At 40.7% G+C, this 19,825-nt stretch overlaps 2 protein-coding genes across 4 annotated transcripts in view; one reads left to right on the top strand and one right to left on the bottom strand.

The window, feature by feature from the left end:
- Window positions 1–586: 586 nt before the first annotated feature.
- Window positions 587–1,294, bottom strand: LOC105096518 (histone H2A.J). Its single transcript, XM_010988875.3, has one exon. It carries the CDS (start codon window positions 1,144–1,146, stop codon window positions 757–759), a length of 390 nt encoding a protein of 129 aa, XP_010987177.1. The 5' UTR covers window positions 1,147–1,294; the 3' UTR covers window positions 587–756.
- Window positions 1,295–3,892: 2,598 nt separating this feature from the next.
- GUCY2C (guanylate cyclase 2C) overlaps window positions 3,893–19,825 on the top strand; it is a 76,698-nt gene continuing 60,765 nt past the window's right edge. The window contains exons 1-3 of one of the 3 annotated variants that reach the window (XM_064479063.1): window positions 3,893–4,155; window positions 4,938–5,070; window positions 16,541–16,680. The gene's annotated coding sequence lies outside the window, so the exon portion shown is untranslated. Of the gene's footprint in view, window positions 4,156–4,937; window positions 5,071–16,540; window positions 16,681–17,169; window positions 17,979–19,825 lie in introns of those variants that run through there. The other 2 variants (XM_031444056.2, XM_064479064.1) reach the window with 2 other exon arrangements.

Raw genomic sequence — 19,825 nt, 5'->3', positions numbered from 1 at the left:
CATGACTCATGCTTCTGTATTACACATATTACTGGATGTTTCTTCATTTTAAAGAAATGTGGACATAGCGTGTATATAAAAATATCTGATATCCAAAACACGAAAATACAACAGCTATCAAGCAAAGAAGAATCTGTTAGGTTGACACTGGGTCCTCCAAGCCACTCTTCCAAGACGGAAAGTTATTCCATCTTTTGAAAAGTATGGCCGGAGAGACAACTTCCTGTCCAAGACCAGCTCGCCGCCACCCTCTCTTAGAACTGGTTCCTGAACTGCCCCAACAGGGCAGGAGAGCAAAAGCTCTCGGAAAGGGAAATTAAAATAATGCCCCCAGCCGCAGCCGCACCTACTCTTCCTCTCCTCTGTCTCCCCGCGAGCACGCAGAGCTCCCAACTCTGCCCACTTCCAGGCCAGTGGGTCCCCTCTAGTCTCCCCTGTCCGCCCACAGCGCCTCGAGGGTGACCTGCGGACCAAAGCAGCCCGAAAGTGGCTCAAGCCGACCCACCAGCACCTCGTCCAGGGGTCTCCCAGTCGCTCCCTGGGTCATACGGCAGGACCCCGCGACTACACAGCTCTCTCCACCACACAATTTTCACTGACTTTATTGGCTCCCGGACCCGGTGGGCCCCTCGCCACCCACCTCCCCACTAGGTCGAGCCGGCCCTCCACGACATCAAGCACATTCAAAAATACTGCGGGGTGGCTATGGAAAGAGCCTCTGCTGGGGAAGCCAGCTCCCCTGTGGCAGCGTCAGGGTCACTTGCTCTTCGCCTTCTGACTCTCCGTCTTCTTGGGCAGCAGCACGGCCTGGATGTTGGGCAGGACGCCGCCCTGAGCGATGGTCACTTTCCCCAGCAGCTTGTTTAGCTCCTCATCGTTGCGGATGGCGAGTTGCAGATGACGAGGGATTATCCGGGTCTTCTTGTTGTCCCGCGCGGCGTTGCCAGCCAACTCCAGGATCTCCGCCGTCAGGTACTCCAGCACCGCAGCCAGGTACACCGGCGCCCCGGCGCCCACTCGCTCCGCGTAGTTACCTTTGCGCAGCAGTCTGTGCACTCGGCCCACCGGGAACTGCAGGCCTGCGCGGGAGGACCGGGACTTGGCCTTTGCCCGCACTTTGCCGCCCTGCTTTCCGCGACCAGACATGTTTACCTCTCGCCTAAAACTCCAGGGAGGGGAAAAAACCCCTAGCGGTCCGGTTCCTAGTGTGGGAATGCGATGTACCACACGGAAACCGCCTCTACCAACACTTTGCTGACACTAGGCAGAGCCTTCCCATTGGGCACCGCGACATCCTCGGCTCCTGTGACCAATGACAGGCAGGCTCGGCTCCCAATTAGAGCGCTGACAGAAGGACCGCCTTCTCTAGCTCTCCCCAATCAAAAAGGCAAGTCCCTAGTTCTCATTTACATAACAGCAGATATGAATACGCTGGACCCGCCTGCTCGGCGTTTGGGGATTCGGTTGAATTTGTTGGATCTTGAGTTTTCAATGTCCCTGCTCTCTCCCAGGAAAAGAACGTCTTCAGAGTTAAGGAGTCATGGTTAGAAACAGACAAATCCGGAAGGAGAGCTACTCCGTCCGCAATTACAAGGCACTCAAGCAAGAAATGCCTCTAGCAATTGAGATCGCAGAGTATACCCGAAAATTTTAACAATTATTATTATTGACACTATTTTTCTTTCTGTTCGTGTAAGCAAGAGAGGTCTCTAACTTGTAAATGCGCCAACTTCGATTACTTCGTCTTGGTATTAAAAAATCGACCTATTTTACCATTACAAGAATCCTGACTCTTGAAGGCCTCTTGAGCCACGGATTAAAATCATGTAGTACAATTTGACTATTGAGGATCCTTTCCCCACAGCTATCCAGGCAGTATTCTGAGGGCTTTGTTAATTCTCCTTTAACAGCAACAGTACCAGTACTTTTTTGTGCTATGCATATGGGTAAGGATAGGTAAATAAGCATTTAGTTATATATAAATATTTACCATAAAGCTTTCCTGCTGGAAAAGCTTATTCGTCAGGACTAGGGACCGGCAGTACAATTTAAAACATTCGTTCCTCAATGTATTAATAAATGCCTGGGAAAGATTTATGAATCATCCTCTAAATACTGCTGCCTTTTATAGCAGTAAAACCTTTTGGGAAGACAGTCATTCCAGTCTCCTAGAATGGTGACACTACTCAAAAGTTTTGTTTTTGCTCAGATTCTCTTAAGAGTTGAGAGAGACTCCTGATTGGGAATCTGCAGTATAAATTACTATTTAAAGCCACAATCATAGCATCCATTATTTTACAAGAACTTTGCCATCTTTAAGTGGAAGATTTGAGAACCTCAGATTTTAATGAAATAAAGACATTACAATATTTCAATTAAATAATCCTAGAAATAGTTATTTGGTTGAAAAGGAAAAACACGCTTGGGGTGGAGAAGGTAGAGGGGGTAGTGAAATCTGTAAATTGCACAGAAGCAGCTACAAGGGAAAAGTCTTAGGGGTTGGACAGGGGATGGGGAAGGTTACAGTTTTTGAAAGAATTTTAATTCTTTCTCCACGGGGCCACAAAAGAAAAAAGAACCATTAAAAGATTTCCTCTCCCCCAACTAGTGACTTAAAAAGATCCACAGGTGTAGAGCAACTGCTTTGAAATTTAACAAGTAGTATTCCTGGTTCCTACTGATGTTCATATTAGCCTGGGAATGGTTTTAGTGTAAGCATTCCGTTGGAAAACTATAGAATTAGAATTCGCTCAGACTAGTGGTGGTGGTGGTGGTGGGGATAGATGCGGGCCAGCAAAGCAGAGGAAAGAGGGAAGGGAAACCCAGTGCGCATTGGATCTGGCCTACTGTTTTTTAAGCATTGAGAAAAGGCAATATAAATTCCATTGAGTCTTTCCTCTACTTTATGGAAAAAAAAAAAAAACAGACAAACTTTTCAAAAGAGCAAACAAAATATTTTGTAGAGAGGGAATAAAATCTGAGGCCTATAGCACAGCCCACTTTCTTTTAAGTTTTCAAACAAGTTCGCTGCAAGGGATTATAAACTCCGGTTTGCAGCTAATGAAACTGCTAGCTGCTTGCTATCGCCCAGATTTTACCTTAAAAGAGGTCTGGCCGAGGTAAAGGTGGCGCTAAGCGCCACCGTAAGGTCTTACGGGACAATATCATGGGCATTGCGAAGCCCGCTAATCCGCCGTCTCTCGCGCCGCGGCGGTGTCAAGCGCATCTCATGGCTTATCTACGAGGAGACACGGGGAGTGTTCAAAGTGTTCCTGGAGAATGTGATAACGAGATGCAGTGACTTACATGGAGCACGCCAAATGCAAGACAGTCACGGCCATGGATGTGGGGTATGCGCTAAAACGCCAGGGCAGCACCCTGTACAGGTGCTGAGTGATTCTTGTGGCTCGTTTCCGCACTCCAAAAGGCCATCTTTAGAGACCCCAAAACGATTTAAAAAAAAAGTTGATAATGTAAATTTCCATGTGAATGCGCTTATAGGAGCTTCAGATGAAGCATTCTGGTTACTATTAGGGGTTGATGCAGGTGTCCGGCCGATGGCTTGGGGAGAAGGGGAGGTGTTAGCAGTAGAGCTCAGCAGAGAGCTCAGCGCTGGCGTTCAGGACATGGCCTGGGAAGTGCGACTCTGGGCAGTAGTGACCTTGCTCTTCTGTGTTTCAGGCGCTGGACTGCTGACTTTAGATTTCATTCGGGAGAAGCAGGCACCACTTCCTTAAGAAACCCACGTCTTAGAAGCGGTAGACACTGCTAAGCGAAAGCCGAGCACGCAGGCCTTGAGTATATATACGGTATCGGTATGCAAATAGGCTGACGGGGCTTTCTGCCTCTGATTGGATAGGAGGTCCACGTGTCAGAGGGGGCGGTTCTTGCCCGTGTGGCCCCAGGCCCGGCCTCGGAGACCGCGGATTTCGCGGCGTCCAATAGGAAAGCGTGAGATGCAGGGCTAGTGTGGAACGCCGAGGTCCTGTAGGGTGTGAATATTTTTTTTCTTCGCGGACCTTTTGAGTAAGAGGTAACCAAGCTCAGACGCTGAACGCAGGGCGGCAGAGTGCGGGCGAAGTCAAAGGCCAGGCCCGAGTCCACTCACCTGCGCTACCCGTGGGTCACCTGCACAAAGGCAGCCGAGCCGAACAGGTGAGCATCCCAACTTCGGAGTACCCGGGGGAGGTGCTCGAACCCCTGACTGCGGTAACTAGGAGTTAGGCGGCAGCGCGGCCAGGGCGCAGGGCAGCGAACTGCTCGAAGTCCAGGCCCTGCTGTTGCTCAGGGGAGAGGGTCGAGTGACCGGGTCGCAGCCGGGACATAGCGCCGGAGATAAAGCGCTTCCCAGTAAAGGCCCTCTTCAGAACCAGCGGCGGGGCTGCGAAGGGAGAGGGGCGGCGGGTTGCGTTCTAAGGGTTTCGGTGAAAATGGTGGGGGCGAGAGAGCTGTGCAGTCGTGGAATCCTATACAGGGATCCTGCCTGGGAGACCAAGTAAGGGGCGGTGCGTTTGCGGCGCGACGACAGGGGCTGGAGACCCGGGACCACACCTGCGCGCGGCCGGGCAGGGGCCACCAGCGCGGCGAGGCGGGAAGCGAAGTCAGCTTTACTCCTGACTGCGTCATTGCCAACCTATTTATATGAGGGAGGTGGGCAAGGGGCTCGTGGAACCACCAAGCTTCCTGGAGGTGGTTGTTGCCTGGAGTGGCTGTGGGGTAGTTTCCCAGCCTTGACAGCGCTGCGTATCTCTCTTTAAGTGAATTATTTTTCAAATGTACTCTTCTTGCCAGGGGAAGATTTCTTGTATTCCCTCAGCAGAGGCAGGCAACGTATCATTTATTGAATGCCAGCCACTTTGGAACATTTTGTATTCCATTATCGCATTTGATTCTTTCGCAAATTCATGAATTATTTATTATTAATTACCATTTTACAGATGAAGAAACTGATATGGGGGAAGTACTGGAGCCAGGATTTGAACCCAGCCCTGGTGGATCCCGTACCCTTTGACCTTAACCCTTATGTGCCACTGCTCAGAGGCCCCATTCCCGTTTGCTGACGTTTCACATGTAAGTACTAAGTTGTATTCCATACTCAAGCGTGTCCATGGGGCTGGTATTAATTAAATTTCTAGGGCAGTGAGATAGTCCCAGAAGCTCAACTTTCTTAAATGCATGTGGAGAAAAAAAAAAAAAACCACAACAAACTGAATTACTGAAAAAGAAGCAGCAGTCTGGCACACTTCTGTGCTTTTGTAATTGTTGAGTGAGTAAGTGAATTTGAGTGGATAGATAATGTACCTATGAAATCCCCAACTTAGCATAAGTCAGATAAACAGCAGAGTCCTACTGTACAGCACAGGAAGCTATATTCAATACCCTGTAATAGACAAAATGAAAAAGAATATGAAAAGGAATATATATATGTATATGAATGAATCACTATGTCGTACACCAGATATTAACAACATTTTAAATTGACTATACTTCAATAATAAAAAAAAAAAAACGGGCTGGAAAATGTGACCTATGCAATTTCTTCTCTTTGGAAATTATTGAAGTTTTACTTCTGCCCACTTTTTGAAAATTCCTTATGGATGTTGGACAAGGAGGCATAGTGTATGTTTTCAAATATGACAATTCAATTTACAGCTCTTTGTTCAATATGTTAATTATTATATTTTCCAAATAAAGACCATGTTGCTGTTTTTATCTACTCAATGTATATTTTTTCCTGATAGTATCACATTGTCTCCTGCTATATTTTGTTGCTGTCAATTTATCCTCACATTTTAAATAGTATTTATTTTATATAATTTGCTTGTGTGATTTGCTATTTAAATTTCATGACTGCCATACCTTCTTTATAGGTAGTACCTTTTATCAATCTGAATAACTCTTTTTGACTTAATTTTTTTTTTCTTGTCCTTTGGGTGTCAATTAACTTGAATTCCAATTACTCATTATTATTTTACCTCACCTCAACTACTGTTTGGCACCTGCAATTCTTAATACACTGATGATCTAATTATAATGTTTATCTCCCCTCAATTTTAACAGCTTTATTTTGATTATTTGGGATGATGCATAAAATATCTACATCCTTTATTATGTAACTAGGGGGAGGTAAAATTGTTAGAACAATTTGACGTTATACAAATAACATCAGAAAAGTAATCTTAAATTATTTGAAGTGAAGTTTTTTTTCACTTTTAAAAAAAATTTTTATTGAGGTGTAGTCAGTTTACAATGTTGTGTCAATTTCTGGTGTACAGCACATTGCTTCAGTCATACATGAATATACATATATTCATTTTCATATTCTTTTTCACCATAAGCTACTACAAGATACTGAATATATTTCCCTGTGAAGTGAAGTTTTGTCAGACGTTGCATGACTTTATTTCTCCTGTTCAAGGTGCATAACTTTCTGAAGATAATTCTTCTGTGATGAGTGGTTCAGCTAACTATTTGATTATCTGAGTCTTCAGTTCACATTAGAGTTTTTGATACATCGGATACCTGGGATGGGGCAGACCATCCTGTGGTTTGACCTAACACCTAGGAAGCACTCAATATTTTTGGATTAGTGAAAATATGGTAAAAGGATAGTGGTGGAATACTTTAATTTATTGTCAAAGATTAACGCAATCACAGGTGAAGAGAATTGAATTAATATTTTTTTTTTTTATCCTAATTAAGATTCACTCCTGGAGCTAGGGAGACATCCTGCTTCTTTTGACCCTCAGGGACACTGATGATTGAGCAAAAGCAGGATTCTGTTGATAACAAAGGCTGTTGAGGGAATATGCTGTATTTTGAATTTACAATATACTGGGCTATTCATTACCCTTTTAGTAAAATAAAGGAGAGGAGATTGAGGAACATTTATATGGTAATTTCAGCAGCACAGGAAGCAAAGTGGCCTGACAGGTGGAGAGAAGGGCTACTTTTAAATATCATATGTGGAATATAAAAACTAATAAACAAACAAAAATTTTAGTTGATGTTTATGCTTAAGTAATTCTTTAATAACTGGCATTAAACATTATGATAATGACTATATTCTGATAATAAACAGATTTGCTTTTTACCAAATCCAAAATTCTACCTAGATGTTTTTGTATTTGTATACATAAATACCTACATATTTTATGTTCTAAGGTTATCTTTCACAAAATTCATCTCCTTGAGCTCACTCAAAATCATAATGTCCCAAAATCTGAATAGCATCTGTAGTATCTGGAGGATTACACTTGTGCATACCAATAAGTAGTTGGTGTCTAATACGTTTTTATGAGTTATATGAAATTTAATTAAAAGCAAACTATCTTAGAGATAAATTTTATATTAAGCTGTAATTTGCTAAACCATTGAATTAGCCATTCTAGGTATATAAAAAGGAGGTACTTTTATGTTTTCAATTACATAGCTGCATTTTCTACATCTTTATCTACATTTCTGCAACATGGTTACTCATCTTCATTATCATTATCATTGACCCTAATCTCTTGTTTATTCATTGAAAGATAAGATAAACTGAAGAAAGATGCTGCCTCAGTTCAGCCTTTTTATAAAATAATTTTGTTTCTAAGTAACTCTTAGCAGTTTTATATTTTTAACTTAATCTAGCAGCCTTTAAGCTTTTAATAGAATTCAGTCCATTCACATTTAAACAACTGTAAACATGATTCTTTTTTCCATTTTACTTTATGTTTTTCTATTATTATTTCTTTTTCCTATTTTTACTGGTTTTATCATGACACTGTTTGTGACAGATGTCACTGGTGACCCATCCACTATCCACTCTCCTCTTTGTTCTTAATACCAGAACCTAAGTTTTGTTGGGAGTGATAATGCACTCAGTAGAAAAATTGTTATTTCCAAGGCCCCGTGCTGAGCGGAGGGGCCCTGTGGTTGAGTTCTGTGTGTAGAAGTTGTGGGATGGGGCTTCTGGGAAACCTGACTAAAAAGGAGGGTAACTCAAATGAGAGATCTTATGTAGCTCCCTCTTCCTCCTCTTTTTCTGCGTGGAGTGTGGGATAATAATGGCCGTGCAGCGCTTATGAGATGGCGTTGAAAATGGAAGTCAGATACTGGGGCAAAAAGATTAGAGGAGCCTGGACAGTGATGAACTAGAAATAGAAGGAAATGTCACTAACATGATAAAAAGAATCTTAAAAAATAAAAGAAAAACTAAATCCATATAGTGAATTCCTTACTTAATGGTGAAATTTTAAAACACATTATCTTTAAGAAATATAACAAGATATATACTGTTAGGTGAAAACAGTAGATAAGAAAGGAGGGGAAATAGGAATATAAAAACTGTCTTACCTCCCCACTGAGGCAAACTAAGCTGCATAATCTCCCCATTTCTATTTGGGACAATACAGTAAAAAGAGAAAAAAATAATTTAGTAAATGATGTGCTTTCATACAAAAAAACTTCTTTCATCCACAAATTATTAGTATGTAACAAAAGAGTTTAGCAGGGTTGCCAGATACAAGATCAATACAAACAAAATAAAATTTGTCTATAAACAATGAAATTTAAAAACACAACTTACAATTTACTTATAAAAACAACAAACATATATATAAATATGTAGTAGTTATGAATAATTCTAATAAATAATATACAATATACTTATGTAGAAAATAGCAAACTTCATTTAGATACATCTATCAAGATGTAGGTAAAGGGACAGACCATGTTCCTGAATAAGAAGACCCAATATACTAAGGATGTCAAATACCCCGAATAGGTCATAGATTTTAACCTTTACACACACTATGTTCTAAAAAACTATGAAAGAAATTACTTTTTTTTTTAGAAGAAGAATATTTTAAGTGCCTTTCTAGCTTCTTCCTCTATACCCTAAAAAAAAAAGCATTCCACCCAAGTGTAATAATGGGAAGGGGAAAATAGAAGACTACAAGTTCTGTATTGGTGTAGGGAGAATATTAACGTTGATTATAATAACATTTAAACCACAAAAATGTCAGGAGATAACAGTCATTGGGAGATTAATATTGAAAACTATAATAAACCACCTTAGAAGGCTTTGTGCTTTTCAACTTACTGCAAGATCTACTTTTTCTTTTTATTCCTTAAGGTATTTTTAAATATTCATTGTTTTAGGAATTGGAGATACAGAAATGATAAGACAGCTCAATTCCTGAATTCCTACACCTAAACTTCTAATGGGGGAGGCAAATCAATTAATTAATAAACACGACAATATCACATGATGATAACTTACAAAGAAAGTAAAGCAGAATAATGTAATAAAAATGACTAGGAGAAAGAGTTGCTCTTTATTCTTATTTTTTTTTTTAATTGAAGTATAATTGACTTACAACGTTGTGTTTGTTTCTGGTATACAGCTTAGTGATTCAGTTACACATTTATATATTCTTTTTCATATTCTTTTTTATTATAGATTTTTACAAGCTATTGAATATAGTTCCCTGTGCTACACAGTAGGACCTTGTTTATCTATTTTGTGTATGGTAGTTAGTGTCTGCTAATCCCAAACTCCCAATTTATCCCTCCCCCCTACCTTTTTCCCTTTGGTAACCATAAATTTGTTTTCTATGTCTGTGAGTCTGTTTCTGTTTTGTAAAATAGTTCATTTGAAAAGAGGTGCTCTTTAAACTGGTTAATCACAAGAAGTGTCTCTAGGAGGTGCCATTTGAGCTAAAATCTGCTAATAAAGACAGCGGTGGCAGAGAGTTCCCAGCAGAGGGAGCAGTTGATGCATACGTCCTTAAGTGGGTGGAACTTAGCAAGGCAGAGAAGGGTAGGTGATGAGACCTGCAACGTGGCAAGACGATTTCCATGTAGAGTAGTGGTTCTCAAAGTGTGGTCCATAGACTTCTTGGGTGACAGTCCCCACGATGCTTTAAAGGGTCAACAAAGTCAACTATTTTCAAAAGAACGCTAAAATGTTACTTGCCTTTTTCTCTTTGTTGACATTAGAGTTAATAGTTCAAAAGCAATGGTGGGTAAAACTACTGTAACCTCAGCACAAGTCGGGGCAGTGGTGCCAGACTATGAGCAGCCATTATGGAGTGGATGAAGACATGCACCGCACGTCATGGGTACGACTGAGGTGCAAGCTGAACGAGTCACCTTTCCATGGAAACCGTTTTTACTTGAGACAGATGATCATTATTCAGACTTGAGTGTTTGGCAGACATTTTCTCAAAAAGTACAAGTGACTCTGCCACTTCAAGGAACACAACTGACAGTACTTGTTACCAATGATTTAAAAAAATCATGCATACAAGTGAAAATTAAAATTTTGAAAAACTTGGAAAACCATGAGCTTGATATTTTCTTGATATCTTCTTGATACTTGACTTTTCTAATAGATCAATGGTGATACAATAGATATGATATTTTGATATTGTATAATGTAAGGTGTTAACATTTGAAAGATCTGCATAACTCGATGAAATAGTATTTTCCAAATTAACCAATTCAGGAAGTTAAAAATCATGCAGGTGTGAAAGATTCAATCAGTATGCAAGATAGCTCGATAGATTTTAATATGTCAGAGTATGAAATTTCCTTGATATGGTTCTGGATCTCAAATTGCAAGTAACCTTTGAGAAGATGCCACTTACCAAGTTTGGGTATAAAATCAAAGTATATCTGCCAGTATCTGAAAACGCTATGAAAATACTGCTCCCTTTTTTCAGCTGCATGTCTGTGTGAGGCCAGGTTTTCTTCATAAACTTCAACCAAAACAACAAATTAAAACAGATACAATAGAGTAGTAAATATAAGGGGGAGGGTATAGCTCAGTGGTAGAGTGCATGTTTAGCATGCACAAAAAATAAAAAAATTTTTTATTAAAGTGTAAGTGACTTACAATATTGTGTTAATATCAAGTACAGCAACATGATTTAGTTATATATGTATTTTTCAGATTATTTTCCATTATAGGTTATTACAAGATACTGAATATAGTTCTCTGTGCTAGACAGTAGATCCTTGTTGCTTATCTATTTGTATATAGTAGTTTTTATCTGTTAATCCCATACTCCTAACTTATTCCCCACCTCTTTCCCATTTGGTAACCATAGTTTGTTTTCTATGTCTATGTGTCTGTTTCTGTTTGTATATAGATTCATTTGTATTACTTTTTAGATTCCACATATAAGTGAGGTCATATAATATTTTTCTCTCTCTGGCTTCACTCAGAGTATGATATTCTCTAGGTCTATCAATATTGCTGCAAATGGCAATATTTCATTCTTTTTATGACTGAGTAATATTCCTGTGTGTGTGTGTGTGTGTGTGTGTGTGTGTGTGTGTGTGTGTGTGTGTGTAGGTATATACACCATATCTTTTTAAACCAATTGTCTGTTGATGGGCACTTGGGTTGTTTCTATGTCTTGGCTGTTGTAAACAGTGCTGCTATGAACACTGGGGTGCATGTATCTTTTTGACTTAGATTTATAATATTTTCTGGATATCTGCCCAAGGAGTGGGATTGCTGGATCACATGGTAGCTCTATATTTATTTATTTATTTATTTATTTATTTATTTATTTATACTTTTTTTTATTGAGTTACAGTCATTTTATAATGTTGTGTCAAATTCCAGTGTAGAGCACAGTTTTTCAGTTATACATGAACATACATATATTAATTGTCACATTTTTTTCGCTGTGAGGGTGGCTCTATTTTTAGTTTTTTAAGGAACCTCTATACTGTTTTCCATAGTGACTGCACCAACATAAAAATATACTTATGTTAACATGTCATGGGTTTAATATTATTATTTAAAATAGACGAACAAATATTTAAATTTTCTTTTTTTACATTTTTAATGTAATAACTATCAATGGTTAAAACCCCATAAATGAAAGTCTTTAGGGCCTTTAGTAATTTTTAAGAAGGGATCCTGAGATCCAAAGATTAAGAACTGCTGATGTAAAGTTCTGAATTCAGGTTCTGTTGAGAGACAGTAATGTGTTGCTTAAGAAGACAGACCCTAGAGCTAGATTGCTTAGGGTTGAACACCACCAGAACCAACACTCGGCATGTGCATGACCTCAGACAAATTATTGAACCAGTCTTGCCTCAGTTTCCCCATCTGAAAAACAGGGATAATAATGAAAGTGACATCATAGACTTTTGTGATGATTGAGTGAGTTTGTATAAAGCACTTAGATTATGTTTGGCTCTCGGTAAATACTAGGTGTGGTCATTGTTATTATAATAAATATAGTGGCAAGCCACTGAGAGTTTTAGGAAGCAGTAGTACGCAATCTGGTTTAGTTCTTTTAAAAAATACCTGTTGGTTGTTGTGTAGGAAATGGATTGTAAAAGGACAGAAGCTGAAGCAGGGAGGCCAGTTAGGGCTCTGACTGTATCTGATGGTTTGGACTAGGGTGGTACTAATACAGAGGGAAGGAGTGAACCTTTTTTTGGAAATGTGGCAGCAGAGCTGATAGGATTTGCATACACTGTTGGATGTGGGGGATGAAGGAAAGAAAGAAATCAAGGATGACTCCTAGGATTTTGATTGAACAATAGGGCAGATGAGGATTCCGTTTCCTAAGGATGGTGAAGACTGGAGCATGATACAGGGGGATGCAATCCAGAGTTCTGTTCTGGACATGCTGTGTTTGAGGCCTCTATTCCGCAACCCAGTGGAATCATCAGGATGATTACGTTTTTGAATCTGGAGTTCAGGAAGAGGTCAGAGTTCAAGATGTAAAACTTAAGTTCAGTCACCACCTTCTAGAGATTAGATACAGCCACGGATGAGATCTCCTAGGAAGAAAGTGTAGATAGTGAAGAACAGCAAATCATGCCACCCCCCAAAAATGCCACTTTGGTACACTGATTGTTTTGAGCTGTCGGCACTTGAAAAACAGCAAATACAAGGAAAGGCTCCTTGTATCTGTATTTGAACTCCCCTTATCTACCTAAAGACAGATCCTCCAAAAGGAGCTCAGTTGTCACAAATCCCCTCCCTGGGAGCTTCATCCACCAGGGAAGATTGAGTCTTGTCACAGGAGAGGAGACTAAACGCGGACACCATAACCAGACAAACTTTGTCACAAACTATCATACTTCCCATCTATTCGTCTAAAGGTCCATTCATTTTTATAATTTTTTTTCATAAAAGCTAACTAAACAAAATGCCTTGTATGACACGTAATCATATCCTTACACATTAAGCACTCCCAGGTTTTTGCCATTTTCTCTTTACGTGTTTCGCTTTCTTATGTCTATTATCCTTTTATATTCTTTAACACCTTTATGTGTCAAATTTATTCCTCTCCGAATGTCCTCACTCTCCTTCCAGAAACTGCTTCTTTGTTATTTAATTTGGTTTAACCTCTTGCCCCTCCAGATGACTCACCACATGCTCTCCTCCCTAGCCCCTGTCTCAATTAATAACCTCAGAGTGGAAAGGGTTTTGCTTCTGGAAGGTGGCAAAACCGATCCAAACTCTGGCTCTACTCCTTACAGCCCAAGTGCCTTAGACCCAAAGATTCTTCTTCCTCCTTAAAATGCAGATAATAAAACTCTCCAAAATACAGTTGGGAAGAGTCAACGAAGTAATTGGAGTGGCGAGTCCCAAGTAGGTGCTCAGTGCCTGGCAGATGCTAACTGATGGCCTTTTGAGTTTTCCCCAACTTCCACTTCAGTGACCCTGTCATGATTTTCCAAAATTTTCTCTTCAAGTCCAATAATTTCCATTTTAAGGATAGACATCTTTTTTTTGTTGTTGTTGTCTGCCTCACACACAGACCTTTATTAAGGAGACATTTATCAGCAGAGAAGTCATAGCTGGTTTAACGAAGTCGGACTCTATCCTTGGGTCAGGCCTCGAAGTTTTCATCGTTTTTTCTCTAACGGTCTTTTCCAGAGCTTCCATTCTGGGTCCTCAGCCGTCTCCATCCTTGCAGGCATCTTCACCATGCTCTTCACATGGTCCAATTTAGGGAGTGTTTCCTCTTCATCCGAGTATGTACCGTTTCTAGGAACCCTTCAACTAGGAGGGGAAGGAGGGGATTTGAATCTTGCATCTCAAGTGCTGTCCACCTCTTCCTCCCTTCCTAAGTTCAAAAGCATTAAACTGTAAAACTAGTTTGTTTTCTCCTAACCCTCCGTCTTTCAAGAGCAAATATATACCTGTTTTTTTTTTAAGTCTCTAGTTCTTTTATGGGGGTCATGCAGAAAGTCCCCATCAGCAGCACACAAGAAATCTGACACCAGAAACTTCATGATCTGACTTCCTCCATTTTTTTCATGGTAAAATTGTAACAGAGCAGGAACCCATGGGGCCTTCCTGGGGTTGGGGGGTGCAGATCCCTCCCCTGTATCCCCTGCTTTACTTCCTTTCTGAAGTACCCAGATAGCAGCATCTGATGCACATTCCTGAAACCCCTGCCAAATGGAAGACACTACTTTTTTAAATTGTTGACTTATTGTCTTTATTGAATTAAAATTACGCTATTGTAAAATAACGATGTATATACAAAGGGATTTGATGCATCGTAGTATATACAGTTATCTTTAAAAAGTCAGGATGCAAGTTACAATGATAACAAAGATGCTAACTACTTGATTCCCGTGAGCACAGAGCCCCCAGACCTACTGGAGCCTGAGGATTGATGCTAACCCCATGACAGCACCCTGTTGCCTCACCATCAACCAATCAGGAGAGTTGTGCACAAGCTGATCACATACCCTGTGACTCCCCTCCCTCACCTGGCCTTTAAAAATGCCTCCCTGAAGCCCACTAGGGGGCTGGGACTTTTTAGAGCCTTAGCTGCCCCAGGCTCCCTGTCTGGCGCCTTACAGTAAACGCCTTACAGTAAACGCTGTACTTTCCTTCACCACCACCAGCTGTCAGGAGATTTACTGTGTGCAGTCAAGTGAACCCAAGTTTGGTTCTGTAGCAAAATCCCAAACTTCCAGCATGGTTGTTATCATTCCTGCTGATTTCATTTTTATGTTTCAGTCTACCCTTGCCGCTTTCTCTCTAAATTTATGCCAAGAATTTCCACTAGCCTCCACATTCACATCCTCAATATACTTGTATTTTCTTTCCTGACAGATTTACAGCTTTGTACTTTGTTTTGTTGACTCTCAGCCTTCACTTCTCTGACAAACACCTCAATTTAAGCACTCTTTCCTTTTATTTCACAGGGATGTTGTGATGCCAGCCATAAATGGGCTTGGCTTCTTATTCACTATTTTACATCCTTACTTACCAGGGACAGTCTATCACTGTCTAGATTTCTGAGAGTTTAAAAAGCCTGTAAAGGTGTTTGAGACCTAAAAGCAAGAAGTCTTGGCTCCAAATATTAAAAAAAAGATGACTGCAGACTCAAAACCGATGTATTATTCCCATAGCAAACCCATAAAACTCCTTTCAGTTTTTTACAGAAAAATGATGTGTGGAATGTGGTCACATTTACAATTATATGATGTGTCTTTGGGCAACCAATTTCTGCCATCTTGAAGGATTAATAAGACTTTTCTCCCCTTGATCTTTTTTTTCTCTTTGCATCTCATCCTATTTCATCAGGCATTTGTTCCTCCTTCAAAAAATTATGCCACGTTTTAAGCATTCGACAAACTCATTTTTCCTAGTCTCATGCATAATGTGAAAAGGAATATCTAATACTGTACATTTCAGAACTTTTCTTCTTTCAAATATATCCTGCGGGTTCCCTATAAATATATTTCAAACAATAAAGAAGTTTATCTAAATAAATACAGTTTAAGTTTTTGTTCCTGGGGTACATTCCAAATATTTGTTTTAGGGGTACTTTTTACACCACATCTAGCCCTATAAATATTTCTTGAATACTGCTGAAATTTCTTTCCGCTATCATTCTTTTCTGATACAGTAAAGTTGTCATACGCTTAACTTTTTCAACACAATTAATTTCAATTAAAATTAGAGAAGATATACCTACTACAGACAGAGATGGCACAAAGGAAGGGGCTATTGATTCTGCTGCGTGAATGGCATCAAGGAATAACCATAACTTACAGTTGTTGAACACCTACCAGGGGCCAGGAACTTTAAAATGCCCTATTCTACTTTAACTCACCCAGACTCCCCATGCTGGAATCTATGAATTTCACGGCAGCAGTAGTTACTGAGTTTTCACTTGTTGCTCTTGTATTTCTGGATGTGCTAGGCATATCTTGAATATTGTCTTGAATATTGTCCTGTAAGCATCCTTGTCCTGGGCACTGCTGTAGGCACACTGAGCATGAAGGTCTCCAGTGGGTTCTGCCCCCTGGTGGGCCCAATTTGCTAATACACTGAAGCCCCCCACTGGGAGTTGCCCCAGTCCCAGCAGCTCCTGGCAACCACGGTGGAGGACCCTCCAAGTGCCAGAGCAGGTGCCAGTTTTTGATCAAGTGAAGAACAGCTTTCCTCTCCTTTACATGATGGAACCTGTTAGAGGGCCCCTGGCGATTGTATCTGTGACTTAATAGTCTGCTGAGTTCTATATCAGGCTGTCCTTTCGGTTTTTTATTCCAGATATTTTTGTCTTTTGAACTAAGGCCTACGTGTGTGGGCTGGATGGGAGACGGGCTAGAATAGAACAGCGGCTGAATTCTGCAGTTCACTGGCTGTTGCCCTGGGAATGAATCACCTGTGGTGTGACTCTTCAACCACAGGTGAGCGCATACTGTTCGTGCAAATCTCATCAGTCATCTGGCACACCTACCCACGTCCAAACTCCAACAAGAGTCACAGCGCAGGCTCACTGGCTAGAATAGAAATTAAATTTATTTTATAAATAAAACAACCGAAGAACAGCAAATGTAGGTAATCTGCCCGAGTTCATATGCTTAGCAAAGAGCTAAAACAAGATTCAGATCCAGCTTCGGGTTCTCTGGGGTTAGGTTTCTTGTTTAAGTATATCAAACTGCCTCCTGAAACTCAAAGAAGCTCCTCTTTATCTCAAAATACACAACTCTCCTCTTTAAATGCTCGTCTTGCCTTCCCAACTCCCTGCTAAGGAAGCGTCAGTAAACAAAACGGACAGTTACTCTGTTCATAAAAAGTTTGCACGTCAGGGAACTGAGCACTGTCTTCTTTCCCAAGCTATTAGTTCAACCCATATGAGGAAGTAATCCTTCAGCCGCCCTGAGGTGGGGTCGGGGGGGAGAGTGATACCTGGCTTCTCTACAGGAAAATACAGAGCTCCTTTTTCAGGATTGACTTACCAGCTCAACTAACCACTCTTTGGCAGCTTCGGGAATGGACTGTGCCTTTTTCCTTCCGTGTGTTGGAGGTAAGAGAAAACAAAGCTATTTCCAGAGCACGGAGAACTTGATTAGAGCTGAGATGCATTATCACTGTCTCCAACACATCCTTCCCTTCGTATGTAAACATAGCCACCTGGACAGGACTTCATCCAAGAGTCACTAGGAAATTGAAGCTAACTCCCCCGTCCCTGCAAGTAGAATAACCACCCAGTCCAGCCTTTCCTGAGCATGTAAGAAAACTGCACAAAATGAGCTCGAGAAGAAGGAGAGGAAGACGCTGCTCAAGGATTCAATAGAGTTTCTTTTGGAATTGGGGAGGGGAGGACTCCAGGTATAACGGGGAAAAGAAACAAGCCTGTCAGCCTGGAGCATCCAGACGCCGGTGCTGGATTTAGATACGCAGCCCTGCGTATGGTAGGGATTCGTGTGTCCGTCGGGTCCCCCTGCCTTGTGCCCTAGATAAGATTACTTTGAATCTCATTGCGTATTTGTAGAAAGTCCAAAAACACGTCCCAATATTTCATCAAAGCCTAAAGTCTTAAACTACCATGATCACCTCTGACTTCAGACTTGCTTCGGAGAGTCATGGAGCCATCCTGTTCCCGGTCCTACCCCATCCATCTCTAAACAGATCTGAGCACCTTTCCATGATTCCCACATGTGAGACAGGGTGTACACGGCACAGCCTTGACTGAAGGTTTGGGGTGAGTTAACCACTTTTATCGGTTTTAAATTCCCACTAGAAGAGAATTATCATGGAGACAGAAATGTATTCGTTTGTATGACTACAATGCTGGGAACGATTAGAGGGCACCCAGTAAATATCTGTCGTCTGGATGACGAAAGGCATCTTTTCCTCAAAGAAAACACAGGCAACCTCATATCTTATACATCCTTGTTCTCAAAAGTCTTCAGCCCCCATCCCACTCGGCCTGTCTCACTGGCCATTTCTTTCTGTGTAGCTCCCAGCCTCTTGCCATCTTGTTGGCTCCTTTTTCCCTTTTTCTCTTTCCATCTCTCCTCCTCTTTCCCTTGTTCCTGGATTGGCCCTGGGAACTGCAGATTTTCCTCATTTTATTTTATATATATATAAAATAAAATTTATTTATATATATATATATATATAGCAATTTGTATTTCTCTCTGTGTAACTTGGAAGGTTTGCATAACCAAGCCCATTTGAGTGCTCAGCAAAAACCTATCGCTTTTTAGTTACCTGAATCCATCTGCCATTATGTAACCATGTGAGTAGGACCATAAGTATTTCCTTCCCAGGAAAAAAAGGTTAAAGAAAAAATCATTAAAAATTATACATTTATACCTTAAAAAATTTAATTTTATCTCAAAACATGTCCATGTTCATTTATTCACCAGTTGGTTGATGTAGGGCCAAGAAATTTTCTTTGAGCGTGAGGCCCCAGGTCAGAGCTCTGTATCAGCTTTCTTAAGTCAGCCACACCCCTAGTGCATCTTGTACTGCTTTTGGTGTTTGAAGTTTTAAGGCAATTGACAAGCTCTCTAAGGACAGACTTTTTTTTTTTTAGGTTTCTTTGTTATTCCCCAGTGTTTATAGCAGTTTTGCCACAGCTATTGTCTTAGTAATTTGCCTTTGTTTAAGATTTCTAGCAGTTTTTGTATGTATTTTATCAGATTGCGTACCATTTAATGAAGGACATAATTTAATAAATCAATTTAGCAAATTTGGGCACAGACACAAGGGACCCCTGATGAGCAAATGACTTAACAGGAAGGAGCAGAGGTACACATGCCCACTGGCTGCAGGCATTCAGGGTGTGTTTCAGTTAATCTGGTGAGTCTGTTAAATCATCAGTTAGTAAATTCTCTTCTGTACAACCTGATGACTGACTATAGCTAACAGATAGGAAAGTTGTTAAGGAATAAATCTGAAAGTTCTCATCACAAGGAGAATTTTATTTTTCCTTTCTTCTTTCTTTTCTTTTTTGTTGTATCTGTATGGGAAGATAGATATTAGTTGAACCAATTGTGGTCCTCATTTCACAATACGTATAAATCAAACCACCATGCTGTACGCCTTAAACTTATACAGTGATGTGTTCCAGCTGTTTCTCAGTAACACTGGGGAGAAAAGAAAAGTACTTTACGATAGCCGCTTTTCCTCAGTAAATTCAGATCAGAATCTCTACCTTTGTGCTTATTTAAAAAAATTCATGTTTAATTCCATGAGTTACATTAGTTGGTGAGATTCCATTTGAAAAACTCACTTTTGCATCTCCACCTAGATAAGGGACAGAGGAAGCCTAGGACTGCTACCAAGTGGACAGATGCCGTGTGTTTAGGCTCCAAGGTGAGAAGCGGGTCTTAACAGGAAGCATGCAAAAGAAACCCAAAGTGAAAAGTGGCACATACAGGGGACTTGTTCAGCTGCCCCTTCCCATTGGAGTGATTTCCCTTTTTTTCTTGTATCTTTAGGGCTGTTCTGTTCTGTTGAGTGTAGCTGATAAATCTGCCAACTCAGTGTTCCATTATTTGCTTTTGACCCTTGAAACTTTCCCAGGAGAACCTGCCTCCC

Source organism: Camelus dromedarius, chromosome 25, assembly GCF_036321535.1.
Source record: "Camelus dromedarius isolate mCamDro1 chromosome 25, mCamDro1.pat, whole genome shotgun sequence".
NCBI classification, from domain to species: Eukaryota; Metazoa; Chordata; class Mammalia; order Artiodactyla; family Camelidae; genus Camelus; species Camelus dromedarius.
The sequence above is the reverse complement of the archived record's forward strand: the minus strand, read 5'-3'. Positions and strand labels throughout refer to the sequence as shown.